Source organism: Cupressus sempervirens, chromosome 8 (genome assembly GCF_028749045.1).
Source record: "Cupressus sempervirens isolate cs-2001-9-10 chromosome 8, ASM2874904v1, whole genome shotgun sequence".
Lineage (NCBI taxonomy): Eukaryota > Viridiplantae > Streptophyta > Pinopsida > Cupressales > Cupressaceae > Cupressus > Cupressus sempervirens.
In genome coordinates this window covers 294,725,329-294,750,013 of record NC_143125.1, presented here as the reverse complement: position 1 = coordinate 294,750,013, position 24,685 = coordinate 294,725,329, and the positions used below count along the sequence as shown (strand labels likewise).

Below are 24,685 nucleotides of genomic sequence, written 5' to 3'. Positions count from 1 at the left end.
AAATTGTGGTTTTGGAATCTACAACCAATGATGATGCCTCCTCTATTGTCCAATTGCAAGTTAAATATTCTAATTAGAATACCTATGGCCTTGCCATTAAGGGTGATTCTAGTTATAGAAATATACTAGAATGTGGGAACAACACTGTTCTTTATCAATGAGATTGTCTTAGCTTTGTAAAAAAAAGTCTCACCGAAGATAAGAGGGCACTTTGGCATTTTGATGAAAATTGATAGTGGAGTGCGAGAGCATCTAGAATGTAGAGTCATGAGTGGCTGAGATGGTGAGGGTCTCATTTGGCAGATAACAAATCAAATTAGCCGCTTTATCCACAATTTGAATTCTGTAGTTGACATCCTTAAACTTTAGTATTCTGTTTAAGTATTCTTTGAAGTATAGGTCATAAAGGTTGTGTCCCACCAGCCAGAGTTGTTCTAGCAATTTGGGATATGTAGTGCCTCGTCTATGATAGAAGTCCAAGGGACCCCACTTTGGGTCAGGTAACATAATCTTCACTAACATGAAGGGGAAGGACATGCATTCAAATTGATGACATTTTGGGATGCGAAGGATAGTATTTCCCTTCTAAAATGTCCCTTTTTAAATGAAGGAAATGATGTGGAAATATCGCAAGTAACGAAGGACTTGCCAAGTTATATACGAGGCTCATTAAACTATAAGTATGTCCTTAGTACAAGAGGGACCCACCACAAGTATAGAGCAATTATAAAGATGAATAAAAGATGTAGGATTAAAATTGATTCATGCTTTATATTTCCTATATGCGCTCACCTTATGAAAGGAAATATTTGAAACACAAGGACGAAAGCATCTAGAATTCAGATTCAGAGGGAGTCGGGTATCTTGAAGAGGTCTAAATGTCGACGAACTCGAGCTTCAGAGGGAGTGGATGGGTTCAGTCAATTGTGACGATCTCGATCCTAGTGATTGAGAGGGAGTTTCACTGTTGAAGGTGAAACACTTATGAGATAAACTTGATTTAATTGATTATTATACTAATGATATCATTTAAATGCCTTATGGGCCCTTTGTAAATCATGAGGAAGTGATGACTTCCAGATGATTGTCACTTGTATTTGTTAATGTTATTGGTAGATGACAATCTTACAATAACTTTATCTTCTATCATGATAGACATTGTGTGATGGCTGGAACAAATCAGGATAGACGATTTCTAGTATGGTGGATTCAGTTCCTAATCAGACCATGACTTTCTAGATTGTGATAGACATTTTGTGATGGTTGAAACTGATCATATTAGATTATCAATGTTCTTATGGTAAGTGCACATTACCTTTGAAGAATTTTGAGTTATGGTGAATATCATGAGACTTGATATTCTTGATCAGACCATATCTCTGATATCATATTGGGATGATATCTAAAACTAGGTATCACGTGTTAGGTGACTCCTCATATCACGTGTTAGGTGATATGTAAAACTAGGTATCACGTGTTAGGTGAGTCCTCATGTCATGTGTTAGGTGACATGTAAAACTAGGTATCACGTGTTAGGTGAGTCCTCATATCACATGTTAGATTATATGTAAAACTAGGTATCACGTGTTAGGTGATTCCTCATATCACGGGTTAGCTGATATGTAAAACTAGGTATTATATATTAGATGGTACTTCATATCATGTGTCATATGATTACAAGATATGTAATATGATTATACCATTTATCTTCCCTAGCTAAGAGGGAATGTTGATGTTTGTAGCATCTTTCAAATATCAAATGAGTTGGTATTCGATAAACTAGGAAGTCAAATGAATTGACATTCTAGAAACCATTATTTACATTGAGGTAATATGTTATTCATATTGTGTGTGAATCTTGTTTATCCTCTCTAAGCTAAGAGGGAGTGTTAATAATTGGTAGCTTTAGTTGGATAAACTATAGTGCAAATACACACACACACTCACACACACAATTGTGAGATATAATATATATTTTAATATATTAAATATATGAGATATTTATTTGTCTTAATATTAATTACATTATAAGAATAGACATGTCTTGTAAAGAGACATGCCTATCCATACTTTATCCTATATTAGAGAGATGGCTTCCATTTGGAAAATACATACCATATACGATGGCAGTGCTATTACATTTGCAGCAGATCCGGGAAAACTCAACAAAATGTATTAAATGACTCTTTTGGTGCTCATCACTGACCTACTGAAAATAGTAAGTATAGAAGAGTGTGTCTAAAATTCCAGGGAAGTTTGCCACGATCCTTTGTTAGGAGGTCAAGAAATGAGCAACACAAGGAGTTCAAATAAAGGAGGGTGCCTATCTATAAGAAGTCCAAGTGCAGAAAACATAATTTTCTGTATTATTTGTAAATATTTGTATTATGTTCCTCTCACTCACCTTGGTATAGAGTTTCTCGAATGCATGGCAAAGGGAGTAAACTTGTATTTTTTTGGCTGAAGTATCAATTGAATTTAAGAACATTATGCCACCTGAGAAAGAAAAAAAAGAGTAATTTAGTAAATTAGAAATTCAAATCTTACTTACCAAATCAATGAATTTCACAAAGTCTAATTAGCTCAGATGGAAACAAGAAGATTAAACAACATTCTACTTTTATGAATTGAACTATCAGCTATGATGATGTAGCCATTATTCCTCCTTATGGCAAATTGCTCATATATTTTGGCTTTCACATTGGACACCTTTTGACCCAAAATGGAGCCCTTTATTTTATCATCTGCAGGGGCGTCGAAAACCACACCACAAACACTATTAACATTTATCATGATGAGAAGATCTAAAACAAATTAAATAATCAAAACAAGCATTTGAAGCTGATAGTAAAGCTTTAAATGAAAGCAAAATTAAGTATAAAAAATCACACTATTTGTTTTAAAATAAAAATAATGCAATTGTCAGCAAGCAAAAAAAACAAAAATATAATTGTGTTGCTGGATGAAATTGAATGGTGCAAAAGATCCAAAAGTTTCCAGTTGTGCTTTTTGCAACCTTATACTTGTCCTTGTTCCAATTCATGCTCTCAACTCTCAAGCGATGTTCAGGAACTTGGAGTAGTGCTTAGAACAACATATGATTAAAAATTGAAGAATATTTTTTAATACAAGTGCAATTGCTTACACCTACTACCTTTGCCGCTACTTATATGGATGATGTGAAGATCTCTTTCCATCAATGGCTACCATTTCACATCTCTGTTGCTTTGCTGCTCAAAAGGCTCTAGTTGACTTTGTACTCTACATTTAATTTCATAGAGCACTTCTTTTCATTGTTTAGTATCATTGCGTGGTATGTGTGCAAGGTCTTACTTCAACTAATTAATACCCACGGCAAGGAATTTTACTTTGGAGTGGGTACATGTTACTTCCATTTATTTTTGTCTGAGAGATGCCATGTTTCCTACTAGGATGCTTTCTGGCTGGGGTAGACACGGTGCTTGAAAATTTAAATCAATGTAAAAATTAATAGTAGGCTGCAATATATTATAGATGGAAAGAATTAACATTCACACTCTCTAGTTCAATACAAATAAAAGAAAGAAAGAACTAATAACAGCTAGGATTTGAAGCTGAAACTTTTAGAATAAAAGCAAAAAATAGCTAGAGTTTAATTATTTGATAGCTGGAATTTCTTTTTTTTCGAGTTACCTAAAATAATATTGTATAAGACAAATGTAGAATAAAACCTACCTCTTAATTTGCTAAAAAATGATAAAATGTAGCTTCAAATCTGTGGTGGCCTCTTTTTGAATACTTCTTAAGCTCCTTTGGATGTCAATGACAATTACAAACCTCCTCAAATGGTCTTAAGTCACTGTTGTGTCCTTAACAAATCTGCTGGTTGTGTTTTCCAATGACATGCAACTTTTTCTAACAAGTAGTTTTTCTTTCTGTGTTTTGAAACAAAATGATAACTTTTTAGGGTTGAGGAGATAAGTTTATGTGTTTTTGTTTTTAAGTATTAATGTTTCTTCTCCTTTTTGGCTTTTTTTTAAAACCCCCATCATAGGTGAATCTAACTCGGAGGACTCCTTGGGCCTGGCAAGTGTGGAAGACTCTTCGAGTTTCCAAGACTCTCCTTAGACTTGAGTCTTGTGTCCCTAGGGCTTGTTTGGGTTGCATTTCCTTGAAATTCAAGGTGTCTGGTGATTTGTACCTGAACTAGATGGTGGGACCAACAATCACTTGTCCACAAGGGGGTAGGCGTACATTGACATTTTGGGTGACATTCATAGTTAGTTTGGGCTTTTTGCACAATGGTCGTCTTACTTGATATTGGAGTTGGGGTCTCAAGGTTGAGCCTTGTAGAGCATGGTGGGGACATAATCCCCTTGTTGGATAAACACTCTAGCAAAATGTTTCATCTGTCATGTTGGTGGGTGTTTAGTCAAACCATTTAGTAGGGCCAATAGCCATGTATCCATGAAGGGACTAGCTTGTGTATGGCACTCTACTTGGACAAAAATCAGAATCTTAATGCTAGTGGGAGCTATTCACCATCAGTTTGGGCTTTCGTCATAGTGCCTTCCTTACTAAGCACCACACTAAAGTCTTGGACTGATAATGAATTGCAATGACCAACGTTAATACATTAATAAGGATGGGGATTTTGTCCCACCAGAGTGCCAATACAGGCTAGGCCTCTTATGGACACATGTGGCTATTGGTCCTACGTAGTGTCCAAGTACATACTCACTATCATGGCAAAGAAATCAGGGTGTAGCCAACATGCTGGGTTATCATTGAGCAAGAACTTTACATGACCACACTACTTTGCAAGGCTCAACTTTAAGACCTTGGTTTTGATACCAAGCAAGGTGTTAAGAATATAGCATCAGGAGAAATGGTTTATATGACACTTACACACACACACACACACACACACACACACATCTGTGTGTGCGTGCGCGCACACGTGCCCGTGCATGTGTGTGTGCATGTGCACATATGATTAAGGTTATATTAGAGAAGCCATTGATGCTTGTTTTTACACTAATATATGTGTGTGTGTGTGTGTGAGAGAGAGAGAGAGAGAGAGAGAGAGAGAGAGAGAGAGAGAGAGGGGTAAACAATAGATAATCAATTTATGAATCAGTGAGATTATATTATGGTTATGACTTGTTACGTACCCACGTAGGGCATGACTCTACGTGGCAAGAACTACGTCATATATTGTATCGATCCATTACTACTGCATACATTAACTTGATCTGATAATTATATCAGTCATTAAGGGTACAATATTCAGTCTGTTATCATATTGACCATTATATCAGACTTACAGTCTGCATTTGAACATATATATATATATATATATACACACACACACACACACACACACACACACATATACATATTCTGATATTATATATCAGATTGAAATAGCAACAGTAAGTAAAGTCTCTATCAGAGATCCTAGACATTTACACAAGGAAGCCAATGTGCCAAAAGCTTGGACTGATAGTGAATGGTGGCCGCTAGCACTAAGAGTTGGGTTTTTGTCCCACGAGAGTGCCAACACAAGCCAACCCTCTAGTGGGCACATGGCTGTTGGTCTTACCATATAGTTTGAGTACATGCCTGCCAGCATGACAGAGAAATGTCCTCAGGGTTTGGACAGCATACTGTTTTCCTAAAGTAGGGACATTATAAATGGACTAAGGCACAACACATTCACGATCATTAATGTTAAATGAGTTTGAAAAGATATCAAATCTTAATCTACAGGTTATTTAATATTATTGTAATTATTCTTAATTCTTTGTTAATGGAATAGGTGAACATAACTGAGTTTTTGGAATGCAACTTTGGAGGCTTGTGTCATCTATTTTTGACGAGGGCAACTAAAATATTGAATCTTGCGGAGTGTTGATTGGTATAGTTATGAGCTATAATGAAGACACTTATGGTTAGCTCATAGTTTAGTGGGTACCAAGGATTTGCTTTCTGAAGGATTAGTAATCTATTTATTTTCAGCATTTTTTTAATTTGGGTATATGCAGTTTGTATAAAGTCAAGACCCAACATGGCCAGCTGTTTTCTTGTAATTGCCTTCAATTGATTGTTTAAATATCCAGTAAAATGTCAATGCTTTATTTAATGTATCACATCAAATGTTTCATAGAACTTTTTACCAGTTTATACTCGAGAACCACAATGTTGTCTAAATGAGTATGGACTCGGCCATGACTTGTTTAACAGCGTTGTTCATTCTCTTTGAAAAGCCATTTGAATGAAATAAGTAACTTTTTTTATTTGAACAAATAATTAATGACCAATTTTCTGTTGTAGGTTGTTATTTTGTGGTTATTGCTAGATTGGAAATATGAAAGATTGATCTGTAACTACCTTTATAATCGTTTCCTTCCTTTATTTGGCAGGAAGAGCTCAAACCTATGGTAGCATTGCATAATCTGACTCTTGCTTTCTCAGCGGAAAGTTCTATTCAAGAGGAACTTAAGAGAGAGAGTACTGCTGATATTGTAACTATATTGGTTAGTAAAGTTTAAATAATTAATTTTGTTATCAGAAGTAATATGTTTGAGCGGAATTGCCTATATTAGTATCATCATTATTTCAAATATTTGAAGCTTTATTTTGTCTTGGCATTGATGCAGATCAGCTACATTGTCATGTTTGCATACATATCTTTGACACTCGGTGATATTTCACCACAGACATCACCTCTCTATGTATCCTCAAAGGTTAGTCGGAAACATTATTATGTTTATTTTGTCTCATTAAGACAACAAATTTATTGCGGATTAGTACTGCTTCTCCGAGCTTAACCAGACATTGTACCTAGGAGATGCATGCAAGAATACAACTATATTTTGCTAGATAGTTAATGTCTTATGTAAGATGCATTCATGCAATAGAAAGAGAACAAAATAATTAATTACATCTCATGACATTTTTTAATACTTAATAACAGTTAATGCAAATAATTTTTTGTAGCATTCTTTGGAAAGGAATTTAAATTAGATTTTATTATTTTTATTATTATAAAATCACAGTATTGATAACTTGCAAAGAAAAAATAAGTTGGGTGCTATTTTCTCAATGAATTCTTTTCCTTAGTTTTAATATTTATTTGCATCATGTCAAGAAAAGGTTCTGCCAATCAAATACTTATAATGATCCAAGAAAGAACAAAACAATGATTTGTGTAAAACAATATGTTCACAGGTCTTGTTCTCCAGTGGCTACTTTCTGATTTCTTAGTTCATAGTTGGCATGTCTTTATGTATGTAGTTGTATTCTTTATATGCTTTGTAATCTCACATGTTCTGCCTATTTTTGCATCTTCACTGTGGAAAACCCTCTGATGTGCTTATTGATAGTTTAAATTGACTTTGTTGGTTGTTTGAATTGTAGGTGCTTCTCGGTTTGTCAGGGGTTCTTGTTGTTGTCCTTTCAGTTCTCGGATCCATTGGGCTATTTAGTGCGGTTGGTGTGAAATCAACTCTAATTATTGCTGAAGTCATCCCATTTCTAGTATTGGCGGTATGCTTATTCTTCCCAAATTCATTTCATGAAATATTAGTATTACATGATTTAAAATATTTTATACTTATGATGTTCAGTTTGAAAACTTGATTCTAAGATTTCATTCTCCTTGTTAGGAGTCATTTTTAAAGAAAAATAGTCTTATTGTACTATATGAGTAAATGCTGACAAATTGCTGGGTAATGCCAGGAGTGACACTTGTTTTTCAGATTTTAGCTGTAGAGAATAAACTATTGATTGCATGTTTGATGTGATCTTACCATTTGAAGTGTTTGTAAGTTGTCAATTATCAAAGTGTATAGTCCATGCCATGCCAGGAAAGTGGATGGTACAACCTACATAATGGAAGTTGTATGGCCTGTATAGTCTTACAATACTCGTAAAAACACTCCAATATTATATTGAAACAAACGGATAAAATGTCAAAACATAAATGAAAAATGTAAACCCTTTTCTCTCTTATGGCTCCTCCTTTTATAGCCTGTCTGGGTGAATAAAACATTAATTTTCCTTTTAGGCTCCTTATTCATTTTAATATTTAAAAATCATTTCTAGTGTGCAAAATGACCATCTCTCTCTCTCCCTTGGGCCTAATGCCTCTTTTGTGGACAACGCAGTCTTTTTTCACTTTTAAAATAATAAAATAATCTTTCAGTTTGTAAATATTAGAAATATGATTTTTGATCAGTTAGCTTATATTTTAGTTTCCTTTTTCCTTTTATAATACCAATTAGTTTACAAGAAAATATGAAAAATAAACTAGCGCCTACAACTTTGCTTGTGTGTGAGAAGGGGACATTCCATTATTTTATCCATATTGGAATTTCCAAGGTGCCTTGCTGTATTCTTGTCCATGCTTGTTTATATTGTCATCAATAGCATAAATCAGCCTAAATTTTGTGGTCTGTCATCTCTGCCTTAGCTAAAGAGGAAAATGGAAGACAGTTTTATAAAACAAATCAATTCAAACCACTATATTACTTTCTAAATGGTCCATAATCAACACACATCACAGTTACAATATCTTCAAAATAATAACATCAAGCAGGCTTGGTAATTGTGGAAATACATGCAGGTTTGTTATGTTCTATTAGTGAATATGAAACAATCACACGTTGAGGACACATATCATTTGGTAAATGATGTCAATATGTAGTATAGTGGGTCTTGAATCTAGGATGAAATAACTGTTACAGTTTTTTGGCTGAAGCTGTGGAGTTGAGCGTCATAGCTGTTTTAAAATTTACACCCTTTTTTTTCAAATACTAAATGTAATTGGATTTAAATATTGCATTTTGGATTAGAGTGGTCACCTGACCATTTGTTGTTGTGTGTTGTCTTTACGTTTTATGTAAATAATGCAACAATAAGAGAGCACGTTGAATTGCATAGATTAATGTTAAAAGTTCATTAGTTTAGTTGTCAACATGATTGTCTTATGAATTCTTCTAAATCCTCAGTGTAAGTTATGATATATGTGCATCATCAATACTGTTACATATCAGTCCGACCTTGCATTGGGTGTTTTTGCTTGCTTGTTTGAGACTCAAACATGCTTTACCACAATTTTCTATTCTTCAAATGATTTATTCTCAATTCTATGATTTGCATCGTAGAAGCACACATTCTGGGATCTTCACACATACCTTTTTTGATTTGGTTTTCATCCATTTATCATTCTAGATAGGATGATGACAAACAAAGCATCAAACTGGATTTATTTATTGCCAAACTCAGTTCAGTGTTAGTTTTGTTGTATGAACACAGTGTACATTTGGGTTAAGGGATTTTGACCTTTGGGTCTGTGAAACTATTGTTGAAACGTTTTTTGATGTAGTGTTTCATGGAGTTAATAAGGCTAAAATCCACTTTCTAGTTCTTGTTCCCGTAAAATATGTTTTTTGCTGTTGTATTAGAAACAATGGATTTTTTGACATTGAATTAATGAAAAGTATTGCCAATTTTGGCTTATTGAAGTATCATTTTTTCTTTACAGATACTGATGCATTTCATACTGTGCTTAATATCACTGTAAATAATTATGGCTCATTTTCTTATAGATTGTGATGCATTGTGTACCAAGGTTAATGTTTTTGTATATTTTGAACCCGGTGCAAACTCTCTAGCATATTGTACTATTGATTTTTCAGGTGGGAGTCGACAATATGTGCATATTAGTTCATGCATTAAAACGACAATCAACGGAGTTGCCCTTAGAGGAACGGGTGGGCAATGCACTTGCTGAGGTTGGTCCTTCCATAACACTTGCCAGCCTTTCTGAGGTATTGGCATTTGCAGTTGGAAGCTTTATCCCTATGCCTGCATGTAGAGTGTTCTCAATGTTTGCAGGTAGGGATAGTTTTTCATGCATTTAGTTTTGTTGTTTTGATTGCTCATGTTGTTTAATATTTTCTGACTAATTTTTTTTTATTTGTCTGTGCAGCACTTGCTGTGTTCCTAGATTTTTTGCTGCAAGTCACTGCTTTTGTTGCACTTATGACATTCGATTTCATAAGAAAAGAAGAGAACCGAGTCGATTGTTTTCCCTGCATAACAGTGCGTTCAGGACATGAGCTTGAACATGGTATGCACATCATGGTGTTTTTGTATTGACAGCCGGTCTGGTATAGCTTATGTCAATCATATGTGCATGTGTTGTAAACTTTGCACAACAATTTATGTTATGAAGTTTATGAAGGTTTGACTGATTGATCCCAACTTAATTTATAAGTTACTTTGTGATGTAAGTGCTTAAGGAAAAATCCATTTTTCTGAACAGCGAACATATGCTGTGTATGGTAAAAGAAAGTAGACAGAAATGTGACAGTTTCTTTTCTGTAGGTAATCTCGGTGGAAGGCACCAAGAACCTGGTTTCTTGGTACGCTATATGAAGGTACTTTTTGTTCTTTGCATTTTTTTACACCTTTACACAGCAATTTTCGGGCAGCCTGTTATATGTAATCGCTATGTCATATTTTAAAATGTAATGCATACTCTTAGAAGTAAGATTCATGATTAGTGCATATTGTTTTTTGATCAGAAAAAATATATTATTATTATATTTGGAATATGTGAAACATTGTCAGTCTAAAATAAAATTCTTCTTCAGAGTTTTTTTTTCTTAGTTATCGTTGATATATCATGCACGTATTTCTTCTTTTGCACTTGCCAATATTTGTGGTCGATTCACAGAGGACTGATCCTGCCTGCAAAAATATATACCCATCATAGTAAAGCAAGAGGTTAGTAAAGCAAGAGGTTAGAAAATATTGTTTTCTTGAGCTATAAGGTAAATCCAAAGATTCTATCTTAGATATGAGGGCTACCATTGAAATGAGATAACAATTAGGAGGTATCTTGTTTATGGTTCGTGCCTTTTCAACCAACCAGTCATAATGGCTGGCAATTTAGTAGACTTATTAAACTTTTGTTTGCCCTGGACAAAATCTCTGTATCTGACATGAACCATTATTCCACCTATAATTTTGGCTAGCGTTTGAGAGGCTAAAGAGGTCCATTATAATTTCAAATTCGTAGGGAGTCTAAAAATGTCCTCTAGCGTGAATTTGTGTCCAACAACAAACGTTTGCTACAGCCATGTAATATTTGTGAGGGAAATAATTTTCAGCCCTGTAATATCTTACCATCTTTATTTAATAAGTATCTGTTAGGGTTGCAATTTTTCTAGCAATGAACTTGTGATGGAAAAACAATTTTCCATCTCTAGAGCTTTTTTGACAATTGTTTAGAGCCACAAGTGTTTCGTAGAGGAACATCAAGGCTTCACTTTTGGTAATTATTTTCCGAGGTCCACATGCAGTACTTACTGTCTGTAGGACCTCAATTTCCTCTCTGATGGTCGATTTTGAGAGGGTATCATAATTGAGTGAAGAGCATAAGGGAACAAAATGTGCTCTAGTGCTCCAAATAATGGCTTAAAAAATGATTGAAACCAAGTATTTTTCTTCTTTTTAAGGAAATTTTGAAGTGCCATCAAGTTTTTTGAGAAAAGTATGAGCTTGGGGAGAAAATAATTTTGAGTGATTCATGCAGTATCTTGTCTGCTGCTCCTGTGAAAAATTTCAGTGATTCTTTGACAGCTTTTCAGCATTTCTATCTTACAGATAATCTTGTGAATAAAGGTGACAACTTTTTGGGATAAAGAAAGTTCTCTAGTCCAGATTTCACATCTTTGTAGACTTTCGCAAAGCCTTTGATTCTGTCCCCCGCTCGACATATTTTAGGGACTCGAGGATATTGGGGTCTTCAAGGTTCTACATGTTGCCATCATGAGACTTTATGAGAGGATTGTTGGCTGTATTAGGATTCCCATGGGCTTCTCTAATTTCATTCAAAGTTCTATTGGGGTCAAGCAGGGTTTCCCTGTTTCTTCTACGTTGTTTGGTATCTACATTGATGAGCTTGAGATTTATCTTAGGAACGACAGGTGTTATCTTCATCAGGTCCTGATTTCCATCCCTCTTTACTGATGACATGCTGCTTTTGTCTTCCTCCTTTGATGGGTTACGTCTTTTGGATGGGTTGGCCTTTTTTTGTGATTCTCGACAGTTGGTGGTCAATTTGAACAAGACCTAGGTCATGTTTATCACTTGCTTGAAAACGTCCGATCTCCACTTCTATTTTAGGGACACCGAGATCGAGATGACTTCTACCTACACCTATTTGGGCATTAGGTTCTCTGGGTAGCACTTCAGTGTGAGAGTAGCTGTGATGTTGCGGGTTGACAATGGGTTGGGTTAACTTGCTTTACTTGAGAGATAGTGCTCCAGACATCATTTCTAGGACACCACATCTAAGATGTATATCTTAGACTACTTAGTTAGATCTACTGTCCTTTATGGTTTGATTGTCTAGGGGCCCTCCTTGTTGGTCACTGACTGGGCTTTGGTGGAGAGGGTTCGAACTCTTCTTCTTCGACACCTCATTCGTTGTCAGCCACCTACTCCTACAAGTATTATCTTGGCTGAGTTCGGTGCTCACCCCTTTAAACATTGTACGATCTTTGATTTGGTTTGGTTACTCCATAGGCTTAAGGGCTTTGCAAACTACAGTGATGGTAGATACCCTACTTGGCCTAGTGCTTCTCAGCTTCGATTGCATCTTCAGCCCCCCCAGTGGTTGCGCAGAGTGTTGGTATGCTCAGGCTTTCGGTCTCCTCCAATTCATGGGTACTGATATTGACCACCTTCCTCCCTTTCATTATTCCCTAGACGTTCTTGCTCATCTCCTCCCACCTCAGTCAGAGTTGAATGAGATTACTGGGATGGATATCTACAGGAGGTATATTTAGGTGACTTGGGTGGACCCACTTGGGGACATCTGCCAGCGTATGGCCTTCAATGCAGAGCACTATATTGACACCTTCGATGGTATTATTGTTCGACCTTACTACACTTTCCGGTAGTGGCCTCATGCCTTATGTATCTAGTTAGGCTCCTTTAGAGTTGGGTCTCATTGGCTTCGTATACAGAGAGATCACCAGACCAATAGAGACGAGTAGATTTGCTAGTGTTGTGAGATGAGTGTGGCTGAGATTGAGATCCATTTCCTATTCTACTGTCTGGTTTACTATGAGATTCGAGGGAGGTTCCAGTGGTTATTCAGAGAGTGCCGATCCATGTCCTTTTGATATGATGATCAACAATGTCTTGCTCTGTATCTCCAGGATGCCTTCCGTCTTTGGGATTTCACTCTTTGGGAGTATCCCCCCTTTGGACCTATGTCCTATCATCTGCTTATCACTTCCTTCTTCACTTTGGTCACCTCTCCTAGGGGAATCAAGCGGTATGGGAGCTCATCCACTACCACTCACTTCAGATTGTCGAGACTACACAAAGATCACATACGCATGCACCATCAATGAAAACAACCCACCTCTCTCTAGCGACAGGTTTGGTCTTCTCTCCACACAGACAATTATCCTTCGATTTTGAGCTACTTTTCAATGGTTGCAAACTGCTCGTTGCTTTGCGGTTGCAAAGTCTCTTGTACAGTGTTATTTCTCTTTGTTTGCTTCTTGCTTTGTTTGTTTCCTTTTTCTCAAACACCGTTTGGTGCTCTTTCTACCTTCTGGCTCTTGTTTGTACTTTTAGTCCCTTAGGTCTATTTGTGGTCACTTGTTGGACATTAATACTTTATCTTATCTTGTCTTAAGAGGTCACGTTATAGTTTTGTGATCAATTGTTGTAATAACCTAAACCGGTTATAACTTTGTCAAATATTAAACTCTATTATAATTCAATTGTTTGACATTCTGTCAAAAACTTTGCAAGCCAACTCTGATACCATTGTAGTAACCCGACTGGCTCACACTGCTGTAATGTTGGATAAGATAAGATATGATAATAGTATTAATGTTCAATGAAAAAAACACATGGTTTTATGGGACTGAGCATACAAACAAAAGAGCCGATCAAAGCAGCAGCACCAAATGGTGACTGAGAAGAAGAACAAGACAAGACATCAAACTAGAAAAACCAAGGTGAGGACTAAGGGTCCTTCCTTGTACAAAGAAGTTAGTCATAGAGGGGTATAACCATGAATGATCTAGAGTTTTAGAGCCCCACCGAGAACCACTAGATGAATGTCACTGCCTGGAAAGATTGGTGCAGTGTCGAATTAATCTGGAGTGAGTGGTACTAGATGGCCTTTTCTCTCCCCGTAGTGGAGATAGGGGGAGAAAAAGGCAGTGATGAGCAGATCTGAAATATGGCCTTGAGTATGAGGGAATGCAAGGTATGTTCACGGAGCTGTGTGACCTCCCATAGGTAAAGTGCAAGACACCTCTGGTCGATATAGCTAAAGAACACTGAAAGACAAAAGCAATCTCTGAATAGGCAGTAAAATCTCCCTCTGATCTCATAGTAGATAGGATAGCGAAATAAAAAGTGAGTCAGAGTCTCCACCTCTACCAAAGTATACAATCGACAGATACGGTCCTCTCTATCCATATGGTGGTTAGTTTGGACCCGAAGACGGTGGGAGCCAACTCTAAAGGAGCCTAAAGAGAATCTTAGAGCATGACTTCGACGCCGATAAAGATAGGTAGGGTGGACAATAATACGATTTTGAATCTGAAGAAAATGTTTAGTATAATCCGCCATTTTTGGACATAATCCGCCTGGAGGATTACGCCAGGTAGTGATTGTTGGCAGTAGGCCAGTATCCTTCGCAGGATTCGTGACATGGCTTAACCGCCTTCTGTGGTTCTATAAGATTATTGGTTGTATCGGGTATTAATAGGTTGATCTTTTGGTGCAATGACAACTCTATCTTGTAACAAGTGGTATCAGAGCTTGGTCACAGGTTCGAATCCGGTTGGCCACTGTGAGTGACGTTGGGAGGGGGATTGTTGCTATTGTTGCTAGTGGGCCAGTGTCCCTCGCAGGATTCACGACATGGCTTAACCACCTCTTGTGGTTCTATAAGACTATTGGTTTTATTGGGCATTAACAGGTCGATCTTTTGGTGCAATGACAACTCTAGCTTGTAACAGTGATAATGTACTGTCTATAGATATCCTGTCTGACATGCTCGTTCAACTCCAGATGTGAGGGGACGAAGTGAGCAGGAGCATTCAACGAAAACTAGTAAGGAGGAAGGTGATCAATCTCAATCCCAATCCAACTCAAAAGAGGGGTAGCCTGGGTGTACCAGCAACGAGATCTAGTGCTAGTGTCGGATCTCATAACCATAACAGAAGAACAGTATGCCAAATGAGAATATTTGTGCCTATCGATAGCTGGATTTGTAAAGCCATGAAGTCGATGGAGGAACTAGATCAAGTAAAAAATGGGCATGAGTTTGAAAGGCTGAGCTCCTAACTTGACCAAAACAATGCTGTAGGGGGTGAGTCTATGACATCTGATGAAAGGCTGTAAAAGCAACGTTTGAACACGCTCTATAGAGGCCCAATCGGAAGCAAGAAGAGAGGGTCCCCAAACCACCAAGCCATAGAGAACAATTGGTCAAACCAAGGAGTCCAAGAGGGACAACGTAGACGAAATGTCTTGAAAATGGTGTCTGAAGCACTATCTCTCAAGCATGGCCAGAGAACTCATGCCCTTACTAACTTTGGACTAAATAGCCAGTCTCAAGCTGAAGTGGGGTCTGGAGAACTTGACCCCGAGACACATGTAAGAGGTAATCTCAACCTCTTGCCCCTGAAAGAAGAAATGAAGATGAGAGGTCTTTAAGCAGTTAAAGATCATAACCTGAGTCTTGGTTAGATTGACCACGAATTGACGATGATCAAAAATTGAAGCCAAACCATCAAGGAGTCTCTGTTAACTTGTTAGGAGAAGAGGCCAAGAGAACAACATCATTAGCAAAAAAGAGAATGGAGATCAAAACCTGATGCAAATAACAACCACCACCAAGTTGCGAAGAGTTCGCAAGGAAATCCTCAAGCTCGTCAATATATAACCCAAAAAGGGTGGGAGAAAGGGGGCAACCCTGTTTCACCCCAATAGTGCTCTGAATCGGAACAGAAAAGCCCTCCGGAGTCTTCAATCTGCCAATCACCTTTGCATATAGTCTCATAAAAGTAGTGAACAACATATCTTAGATCCCAATCTCACTAAGTTTCTGAAATAAGGCCATCCTAGGAGCAGAAACAAAAACCTTACATAAGTCCACAAAGCAGCAATAGACTTCCTTAGGACGGTGCCTAGCCTCCTCAATAATAGCCCACAACGTGAAGACATGGTCCATAGTCTGGTAGATTGCCCGGAAATCGGCTTGACCTCTTGCTCTACACCCTTTCTTGTCAAGCTCTCTAGATAGCATAGTGTTCAGAGAAGTGGCATAAAGTGTGGCAAAATTATGCCCAATCATTATGGAGTTACTAGGGTCGGAAGTAGGCCTAGACTTGTGAATAGGGTAAATCACATGTCGCGACCATGACTCAGGAAACCTAGTACAAACCACTCTATTAAAGAGTGTAGTAAGGTAGGATCTGAGGACCGAAGCACCAAGTTTGAAAAGTTGTGCTTGGAAACCATCCGCATCCGCTGCTCTACTGCTAAATATCAAATTCTAAACAGTCTTGCAATTAATGGCTTGCAAATTTATTGCTTCACAAATTGAGAACTACAATTGAATATAAGGGGCACATAAAATGTTTGATATAATTCCAATTTGTAGCAGACTGAACATATTCCACCTTGAGCTTTAAATGACATCAATTACAGCTGGTATAGGAAAGGTCCACATCAATAGTCACTAACAATGCCAACAATCGCTCCAATACTGCATCCCTTTAAATGCCAAGATAATGGCATTAAAACCAGACTTCCAATCAATTTCTAAACGCCCAGATTTGTGATTGCAACAGCTTGGGAAAGCACCAATAATGACGTTAGAAAGTTACAGTCACGTGGGAATAAACAAGACACAAATGCTATCCAACGTTGCCCAATATATATCACCACAAAATTAAAAAAACCCAATGCCAATATGCAACAAAAATTGGTGTTAAAAACAGAGATGTGAAATGCCCAAAATGTGCCTCTATATAGCAGATGCAATTATCAATAATACCTCGAATTTTCTTCACAAATTCAACCAGCTAAAACCCTCTCCTTAGATACAATAGCAAAAGTTAGGAGGAAGGACAAATCGTATACCTCAGCACAATTTGCCAAACAATCTCAGAATTAAATCTACAATACTTGAGCTATAGATCCGAAACCCTAATACTTCAGCGAGGACACAAAAATCAGAACTTTAGAAGTGTCACAAAGACAACAAAGAAAAATAAGATAATCAAATAATTGGATGCTTTTCTCATCAAATGTCATATTTATAATCTCCAACTAACGCCAGTTTCCCAAAAGAACTCCACCTACACCACATTAAAATATAATAAAGTGCCATTAATATAGTTAATGAATTGCTTTTGGCTCAAAAAATGATTTTTTCCACCATAACTTAATATTTTGACATATAAGGCCACTGTTTCCATTTCCCACGATTTAAAACTTTTCATCTCGGTTCCAAAGAGCTATGATACTAAGGTGACCAACTGACAACACCAGCAAAAACATCAACCTCAACGTGTTTAGATGAATAATAATAATAATTCACCCGTCTTGTGAAAACAATTGAAGAAGCATCAGAATTGAAATCTGACAAAACCAAAGTGATCCTGATGAAGAAAGACGATGAATGAACCTAATGGGGTGATTTACTATAAGTAGATGCTCCCTCCAAGATTCTTGAAACCCAAATTGGAATCCTGAAATAAAAATTAAGAGCATCACACAACTCTTTTAACTCAACTGAGCTCATCGGAACCAACATCCTGACTTACTATAAATAGTAAGTCTCTCAAATAGAGCCAAAACACACCATAGGTTGTTGGAAAGCCTATAACCACATAACTGAGATCCTCAAATCCTACTGTTAGTTCACAAGGGTCGCGATAGTGAATTGACCTAGCCAACTGCAGGAACCTGCTAAAAATGGGGACATTACAATTGTCCTAAATCCCAAGTTAAGTGTGATATCTGCAATACCTTATTAGGAAGAATGTAGTAGCTTAAGTAGTGTTAAATTTTTAATGACAAGCAATGCGGGCCTATCAGATTTGAGTGGAACTTGTTATTTGTTTTTGATATGTGAATTTAGGGATGTGGGAGCCTTTATCATAAATACAACTTTTTAATATTTTTAAACCATTAACATGATACACTGCTTAAGAATATTCAAGATTGAGATTCGGACTTGGCTAAACCCTTTTAACATGGGATTAGAGAGCCATTTTGCTTTGGGTATTTGCAATCTTAGTTGATGAAGACATCTATTTATTTTAACCAAGACCTATGTATTAGAAATTTCTAGAATAGAGTTTCAGTAGACAGTTGCATGACCTCAAGAGGGAGATGCACCTTTTCTCAGTCGTAGCCATGGTGCACAGATGACAAGTCCAATCCTCTCTATCAATGTGGTGGTTAGTTTGGATTTGAAGACGGTGGGAACCAACTCTGAAGGACCTAAGGGAGATGTGTAAGGCATGACACCAACGCCAAGAAAGGTAGCTAGGGCGCACAATAATATCGTCCCAAATATCAAGGAAGTGCTCAACATATAAGGCCATCTTTAGACGTAGCCCACCAATCGGGTTACACCATATCACGATGATGTATTGTCTATAAATATCAAGTTTGACAAGTTCGTTCAACTCCTGTTGTGAGGGGAGGAGGTGTGTGGGTGCATCCAGTGACAAGTGAAAGGGAGGGAGGCTGTCAATGTCAATCTTGATCTAACCTAGTAATGAAGATGTAATATCCCCCTGATAATGGAATTTAATGATTATAGCCAGAATATAAATATATATAAACACTTCATCAATCTATCCGTAGTAGAAACTATAAGAGAGAATATTTATAACCATATGATATGTGTATATATATATGGGTTAAACACGAAATAAACATATATAATTTGCTTAGTAAATACTAGCAATTTACTTTTATAAATTTGCACAAAGAATTAAAGAGATTATATGATTATAAAACGTTTAAATAAATTATATTATAAATGTTTAAGTAAACAAATAAATTAAGAACAAATAAATATAGTATTATCAAATAAATCATTATCAATATAAGAAATGATCAATTGTAAAACAAACCATACATTAAAACTTAAACACAAACTCTTTTCACTATATAAAACTAATCATAAAATTGGAGTCACAAGAGGCACGACTGGTGGACACCACCATTCACCATATAGATCGCATATTTAGAAAACTAAGGGACAGGGTAAGAGGAGGTATGGAAAGAACAAAAGATATGGTATATATTTATCTAACTATTGAACTATAATAGTTTGAATATATCCAAGGAAAAGAAGCGACACAACAATACATCCTCGCATGGTAGCAACAGTAATCACCAATAGACGCATAAGTCAAAGAACAAGCAATTGCTCTCCTAGGAGCATGGTCTAATTAAATTTGGTTACAATATATCTGCCCCACTTGAATTGAGGACACCATCAACAAGGATCATGACAGTTGGAAGTAAACATCGACAGAGGTAAAGATTGTATGAAGCCAGGAAGCCAAATAATTTCAGACTTACTTAAAATTCCACTCCTAGACATCTGAGAAAATTCAATAATGAGTTAAGAAGATAAAACTATTGTAGATATTGATAATCACAGACAAGGCGGGTGACATAGCATCTCTCTGAACATAATCAAATCAATTAACTACATCGTGAGAAGCAACGTACAAACAAAAGATCGAGATAAATGAGAATTACCAAAGTCTATAGTTAGAGCTAAACAAATAACTCAAGAGAAGGATTGACTGCAATAAGAAGGATACACGAGTATTGTGCAGAAGCCACCGTTAAAGAATAAAGACATAGTAACAATAGCAATGTAAGCCAATAGTCATACAAGGTGCAAAGAATAATAGAGCTTCCTCAAGAATATCGAACAATAAGAATTTGTTAAATGTGATAATAATTTCCAGAAGCACCATAATAAATAGTAAGAGCCAATGACTAGAGAATTTGTAGAATACTCTACAGAGATAATAACCGTAGCTTAATTGCAACCGACAATAAAGAGAAGGATAGTGGTGTATTGTAGAGATTAAATAAAAGAATAACCATATACTCTTAAGAGGAATAAAGGTAAACCTCGTCTAATTCCATATTAGATGGTTAAAATATTTCATTAATAGAGATGAGAACTTTATAGTTTTCAAAGAGACCCATCTAGGTGGGTAGAGGACATTTGTATATCGAATGTCAACCTCCTTTAAAGGACTCATGGATTAGAGGACATTCTGAGTTAAATGTCAAGATTGCAAATTGGAACCTAGAGAGAGTTTTATGGAGAATCTCTTAGAGACAATATATATTGTAGTGGTCAAACATATGCATATGTTAGAGATAAGAGATTTGGTTAGAGGTGGGATCTGTAATGTCTCCACTTTAGCAATTGACCAAGTGTGTATGCGTTAGGGTAGTTCTACATGTTCCTAAGGGCAAACAAAGTGTTTAAAGGGATCCTAGCTAGTCATCTCCAGTTTGGGCCAAAATGGAGTTGATTTACTCAGTCTCAGGCATACTATTTTTAGTAGTCAGCAGGATAGGGGAGGTTAGTTTTGGTGATTGGATTTGATACTTCTCGGCGAGAGCTTTCCACGAGCTATCACTTGTACTGTTTGGAGTCTGATAGCTAATATATTTTTATGCTTGAAGTATTATTAAAGTAACATTTAATTTAGTTGTAAAATATTAAACTGTTACTTTAATATTAAATTTTATGAGAATGTGTGCAAATCAAAGGGGCGCTTGAGGGAAACATAAGTGAATTTTAATGTGTTTTATATGGCACATCTTTTATCCCACATTGCTTATGAGAATTGAGTTGACCCTTGGAGAAAGAATAAAAGGGAGCTTGGGTGGCTTCATTTGGCAAGGTTGAATATGAGGAGAAATCAATGTCTGAGTTGCAGATCTGTTCTTGGCATTAGAGGACGTCTATCCTCTCTTGTGACATTTTAGACGTCATTCCCTTGGGGTTTGGCCTTTGGAATTCATTGCTAGTAGCTTCATTAAAAGGCAGATTGGGCGCATTTCTAGCTACAGGCAGATTGGGTGTTTGCTCATATCCTCCCCACTTTTTGTCTGATGCTAATGCTATTCTGAAGAGATGATTTTTATGAAGATCTTGGATTGATTGAAGACAAATTATACTATAGCAGCACTATAGTGCAGCATTATTTACACCTCTGTAGCGCGACACTATTCACACCATTGTAGCGTGACATATTCACGTCATTGTAGCATGACACTATTCATGTTACTATAGCAGCAAGATGGGAAGTAATTACTGGAACATTATGTTATAATGTTGGAGTAATTAGTGAGTTGAAAAGTCTGCTATGTGTTTGATTTTATTAGTTTTGAAAATAATATTATTTCAGCAGTAGTTCAATCTTCAGTTTGCATATTATTATAAATTTCTTCTTGTTCATGTTATGTGATTTGAAATCTATGCAAAGACATAAAAACAAACAAACATTTTATTTTTGGAGCCATAAAGGGGTTATACATTAAACGGAGAAATTAAGAGTTGGATGCAAATTATTTGATTAAGTTCCTACCAGCAATTGGTAATATTTGGGCATTTCTGGTGTGTCCATTATAGTGGTATTAGAGCCTTTAAGTCCTGCCATCCTGTGGAGGCTTTACAGGGACTTTGGAACAACTAGATAGAGGGAAAAGTGTTTGATGAAATGTCAAAACACTAAAGTAAGAAATAAAACAGAATGTATGTTTGAGCATGTGATAGAGGCCTTTAACTTCCGCCATACCAGAACAAGAAAACAAAGGTTCGTAATCATAGAGCGAGTAGTATAGTTAATTCGTGCTGGTGGACATAGAATCTAGTCATACAAACACATAGTAGATATTCTTTGAACAAGACAGCTATATGGGTGACCGAGATGACAAGAATACATGTCTAGGTGGGGGCAGGAATGATCAGGAGGATGTAATGTTTAGACGGTTATTGGATGCGTTGGAGCATGCTTAGCGTATGTAGCAGGAGCATAATAGGTGAATGGATATGATGCTGCATCTTATGGCTTGACAGATGGGCGTCAATATTAATCTAGGCGATGCCAACAATGGAAACAATGGCAATGGGGGCAATGATAATAATGGAGGCCGAGGCAACAACAATGGTCTTGACAATAATATTAGTGGTAATAATGATGGACAAGGCAACAATGTCTTATTGACATTGGGGCTACTCATAACTTCATAGATGCATGGTTGGTAGCCACAAGAGGTTTACAAACCGAGTAGCATGTTGGGCTTAGAGTCATGGTTGCTAATAGTGACAAATTATTATGCACTCAGAAGATATCTAATCTTCACATCATGTTTGGAGATGGCTATGAGTTGGAGGATGAGTTCTATGTACTAGACATGGGAGACTATGATGTCATCCTCGACATAACATGGATGACCTCACTAGTTGAGTTCACACTCAACCTAGCAAAACTGGAGATGAGATTCCATCATGAGGGCAAAATTGTTGTACTCAGAGGACTTTTGGATAGGAGTTGCAAAGTAGTCTCCTTGCGGAGAATGCAAAGACTCTTTCAGCATAATGACATAGAGTTGGTAGCAAAATGCTTCATTATGCCAGCTCTACAGGAGTCACAGATAAAGAGTCATCCACTAGATATCCAAGAGATACTTGAAAGGCACGCCAAAGTATTTGGCGATGTTCCGCATGGGGTTCCTCCTGACAGGGTGATAGAGCATGTTATTCAGCTCGGGTAGGGAGGCAAACTGGTCATGATCACTCCCTATAGTCATCTTAAAAAACACAAGGATGAGATAGAAAAGACAATTAAGGAGCTACTGGAAATGGGGCACATTAGGTCTAGCAAAAGCCCTTTTGCTTCAACAGTAGTTCTAATGAAGATGAAGGATGAGCCGATGCTCATGTGCATCGATTACAGGGCATTGAATAAAAAAACGGTTAAAAATAGGTGTCTAATTCCTAGGATTGATGAGCTGATTGATGAGTTGCATGGTGCATGCTTCTTCACCAAAATTGATTTACGATCCGAATACCACTAGATCAAGATGAGAGCAAAGGACATCGAGAAGACAACCTTCCGATGCCACTATAGCCACTTCAAGTTTATGGTAATGCCATTTGGGCTAATCAATGCACCTGCCACATTTCAGAGTTGTATGAACCAGGTATTCAGGGGGCAGTTGAGGAGATTTGTCTTGATCTTCTTTCATGACATCTTGGTCTTCAGTAAGACCTGGGAGGAGCACTTTGTAGCATCTAGAGGAGGTGTTATCTATTTTGGATAGAGAGATTGTATGCCAAGGAATCAAAATGTGAGTTTGGCATGATCGAGCTCCTTTACCTTGGGCATATTATTACTGCAGATGGTGTTCAGGTTGATCTTGAAAATATTAGAGTTGTTGTGGATTGGCCTACTCCCACAAACCTCACACAACTTAAGGAGCTCTTTGGTATATGTGGTTTTTACAAGAGGTTTGTTAGGGGATTCTCACAGATCTGCCACACCTTTGACAAATCTCGCTAAGAAAGGAACCTTCACATGGACAGATGTAGCGCAAAGATGTTTTGACCACTTCAAACAGGTGAAGTCATCTTGTCCGAGTCTAGCTCTACCTGATTTCACGAAGCCACTTGAGCTTCAATGTGATGCTTTAGGAGATGGGATAGGAGTAAAATTGATGTAGTAGAAACACCCCATTTTGTTTGAGAGTAGGAAGCTTCGAGGAGTTGAGAGGAGCTATTCTATCTACGACAGGGAAATGTTGGCCATACTGCATGCATTGGCCAAATTTCCTTCATATTTGGTAGGTGGGCATTGTTTGATCAAGATTGATTACAATAGTAATAAATACTTCATGACCTAGCGTGACCTTAATGACTGGCAACGGAAATGGGTTACTAAATTTTAAGCTTATGAATTTGATATAGAGTTTGTCAAAGGTAAGAAAATGTGGTGGTTGATGTTTTTTCTCAGAGAGCTCACTTATGTGCTCTGGCAGAGGTTTTAGGAGATTGGAGAGATTGGATTGCAGCAGAGTATGTAGGAGATGATTGGACTTCTGGGATAGTTGCGGGAACCATTCAGGATGACAGGTGTGTGGTGTTTGATGGGTTGATCAGATTTCAAGATAGGGTTTATTTGATCCCTACATCACAGTTTAGAGAGGAGATTTTGAGGGCATTTCATGGTGCATCCACAATTGGGCTTCCAGGGGTCTTCAAGACCAACAAGTAGATCTGAGAGTGGTTCTCATGGAGAGGGCTCAAGGATGATGTTTAGAGGTATGTTAGGGAGTGTGCAGTTTGTCAGCAGAATAAGAGAGAACACACGTTTCCTGCAGGTTTACTACAACCCTTGCCCATTTTGGACAGGTAATGGGAAAGTATATCTATGGACTTCATCATTGGTTTACCACGAATACAGGGAAGAGATTGTATTTATGCGGTGGTAGATAGATTGACAAAGTTTACTCTCTTCTCTGCTATTCCTTCTACTTATACAGTAGCTTAGGTGACAAATTTGTTCTTCAGAGAGGTTTTTAGGTT

At 37.1% G+C, this 24,685-nt stretch overlaps 1 protein-coding gene across 1 annotated transcript in view; it reads left to right on the top strand.

Moving 5' to 3' along the window:
- Nucleotides 1-24,685, top strand: part of LOC149542587 (uncharacterized) — a 230,419-nt gene that overhangs the window by 117,437 nt on the left and 88,297 nt on the right. Inside the window, exons 18-23 of the mRNA XM_089797485.1 lie at nt 6,405-6,518; nt 6,642-6,728; nt 7,402-7,530; nt 9,684-9,882; nt 9,977-10,117; nt 10,375-10,427. Coding sequence (XP_089653611.1) covers nt 6,405-6,518; nt 6,642-6,728; nt 7,402-7,530; nt 9,684-9,882; nt 9,977-10,117; nt 10,375-10,427 — 723 coding nt within the window. The remainder of the gene's footprint in view (nt 1-6,404; nt 6,519-6,641; nt 6,729-7,401; nt 7,531-9,683; nt 9,883-9,976; nt 10,118-10,374; nt 10,428-24,685) is intronic.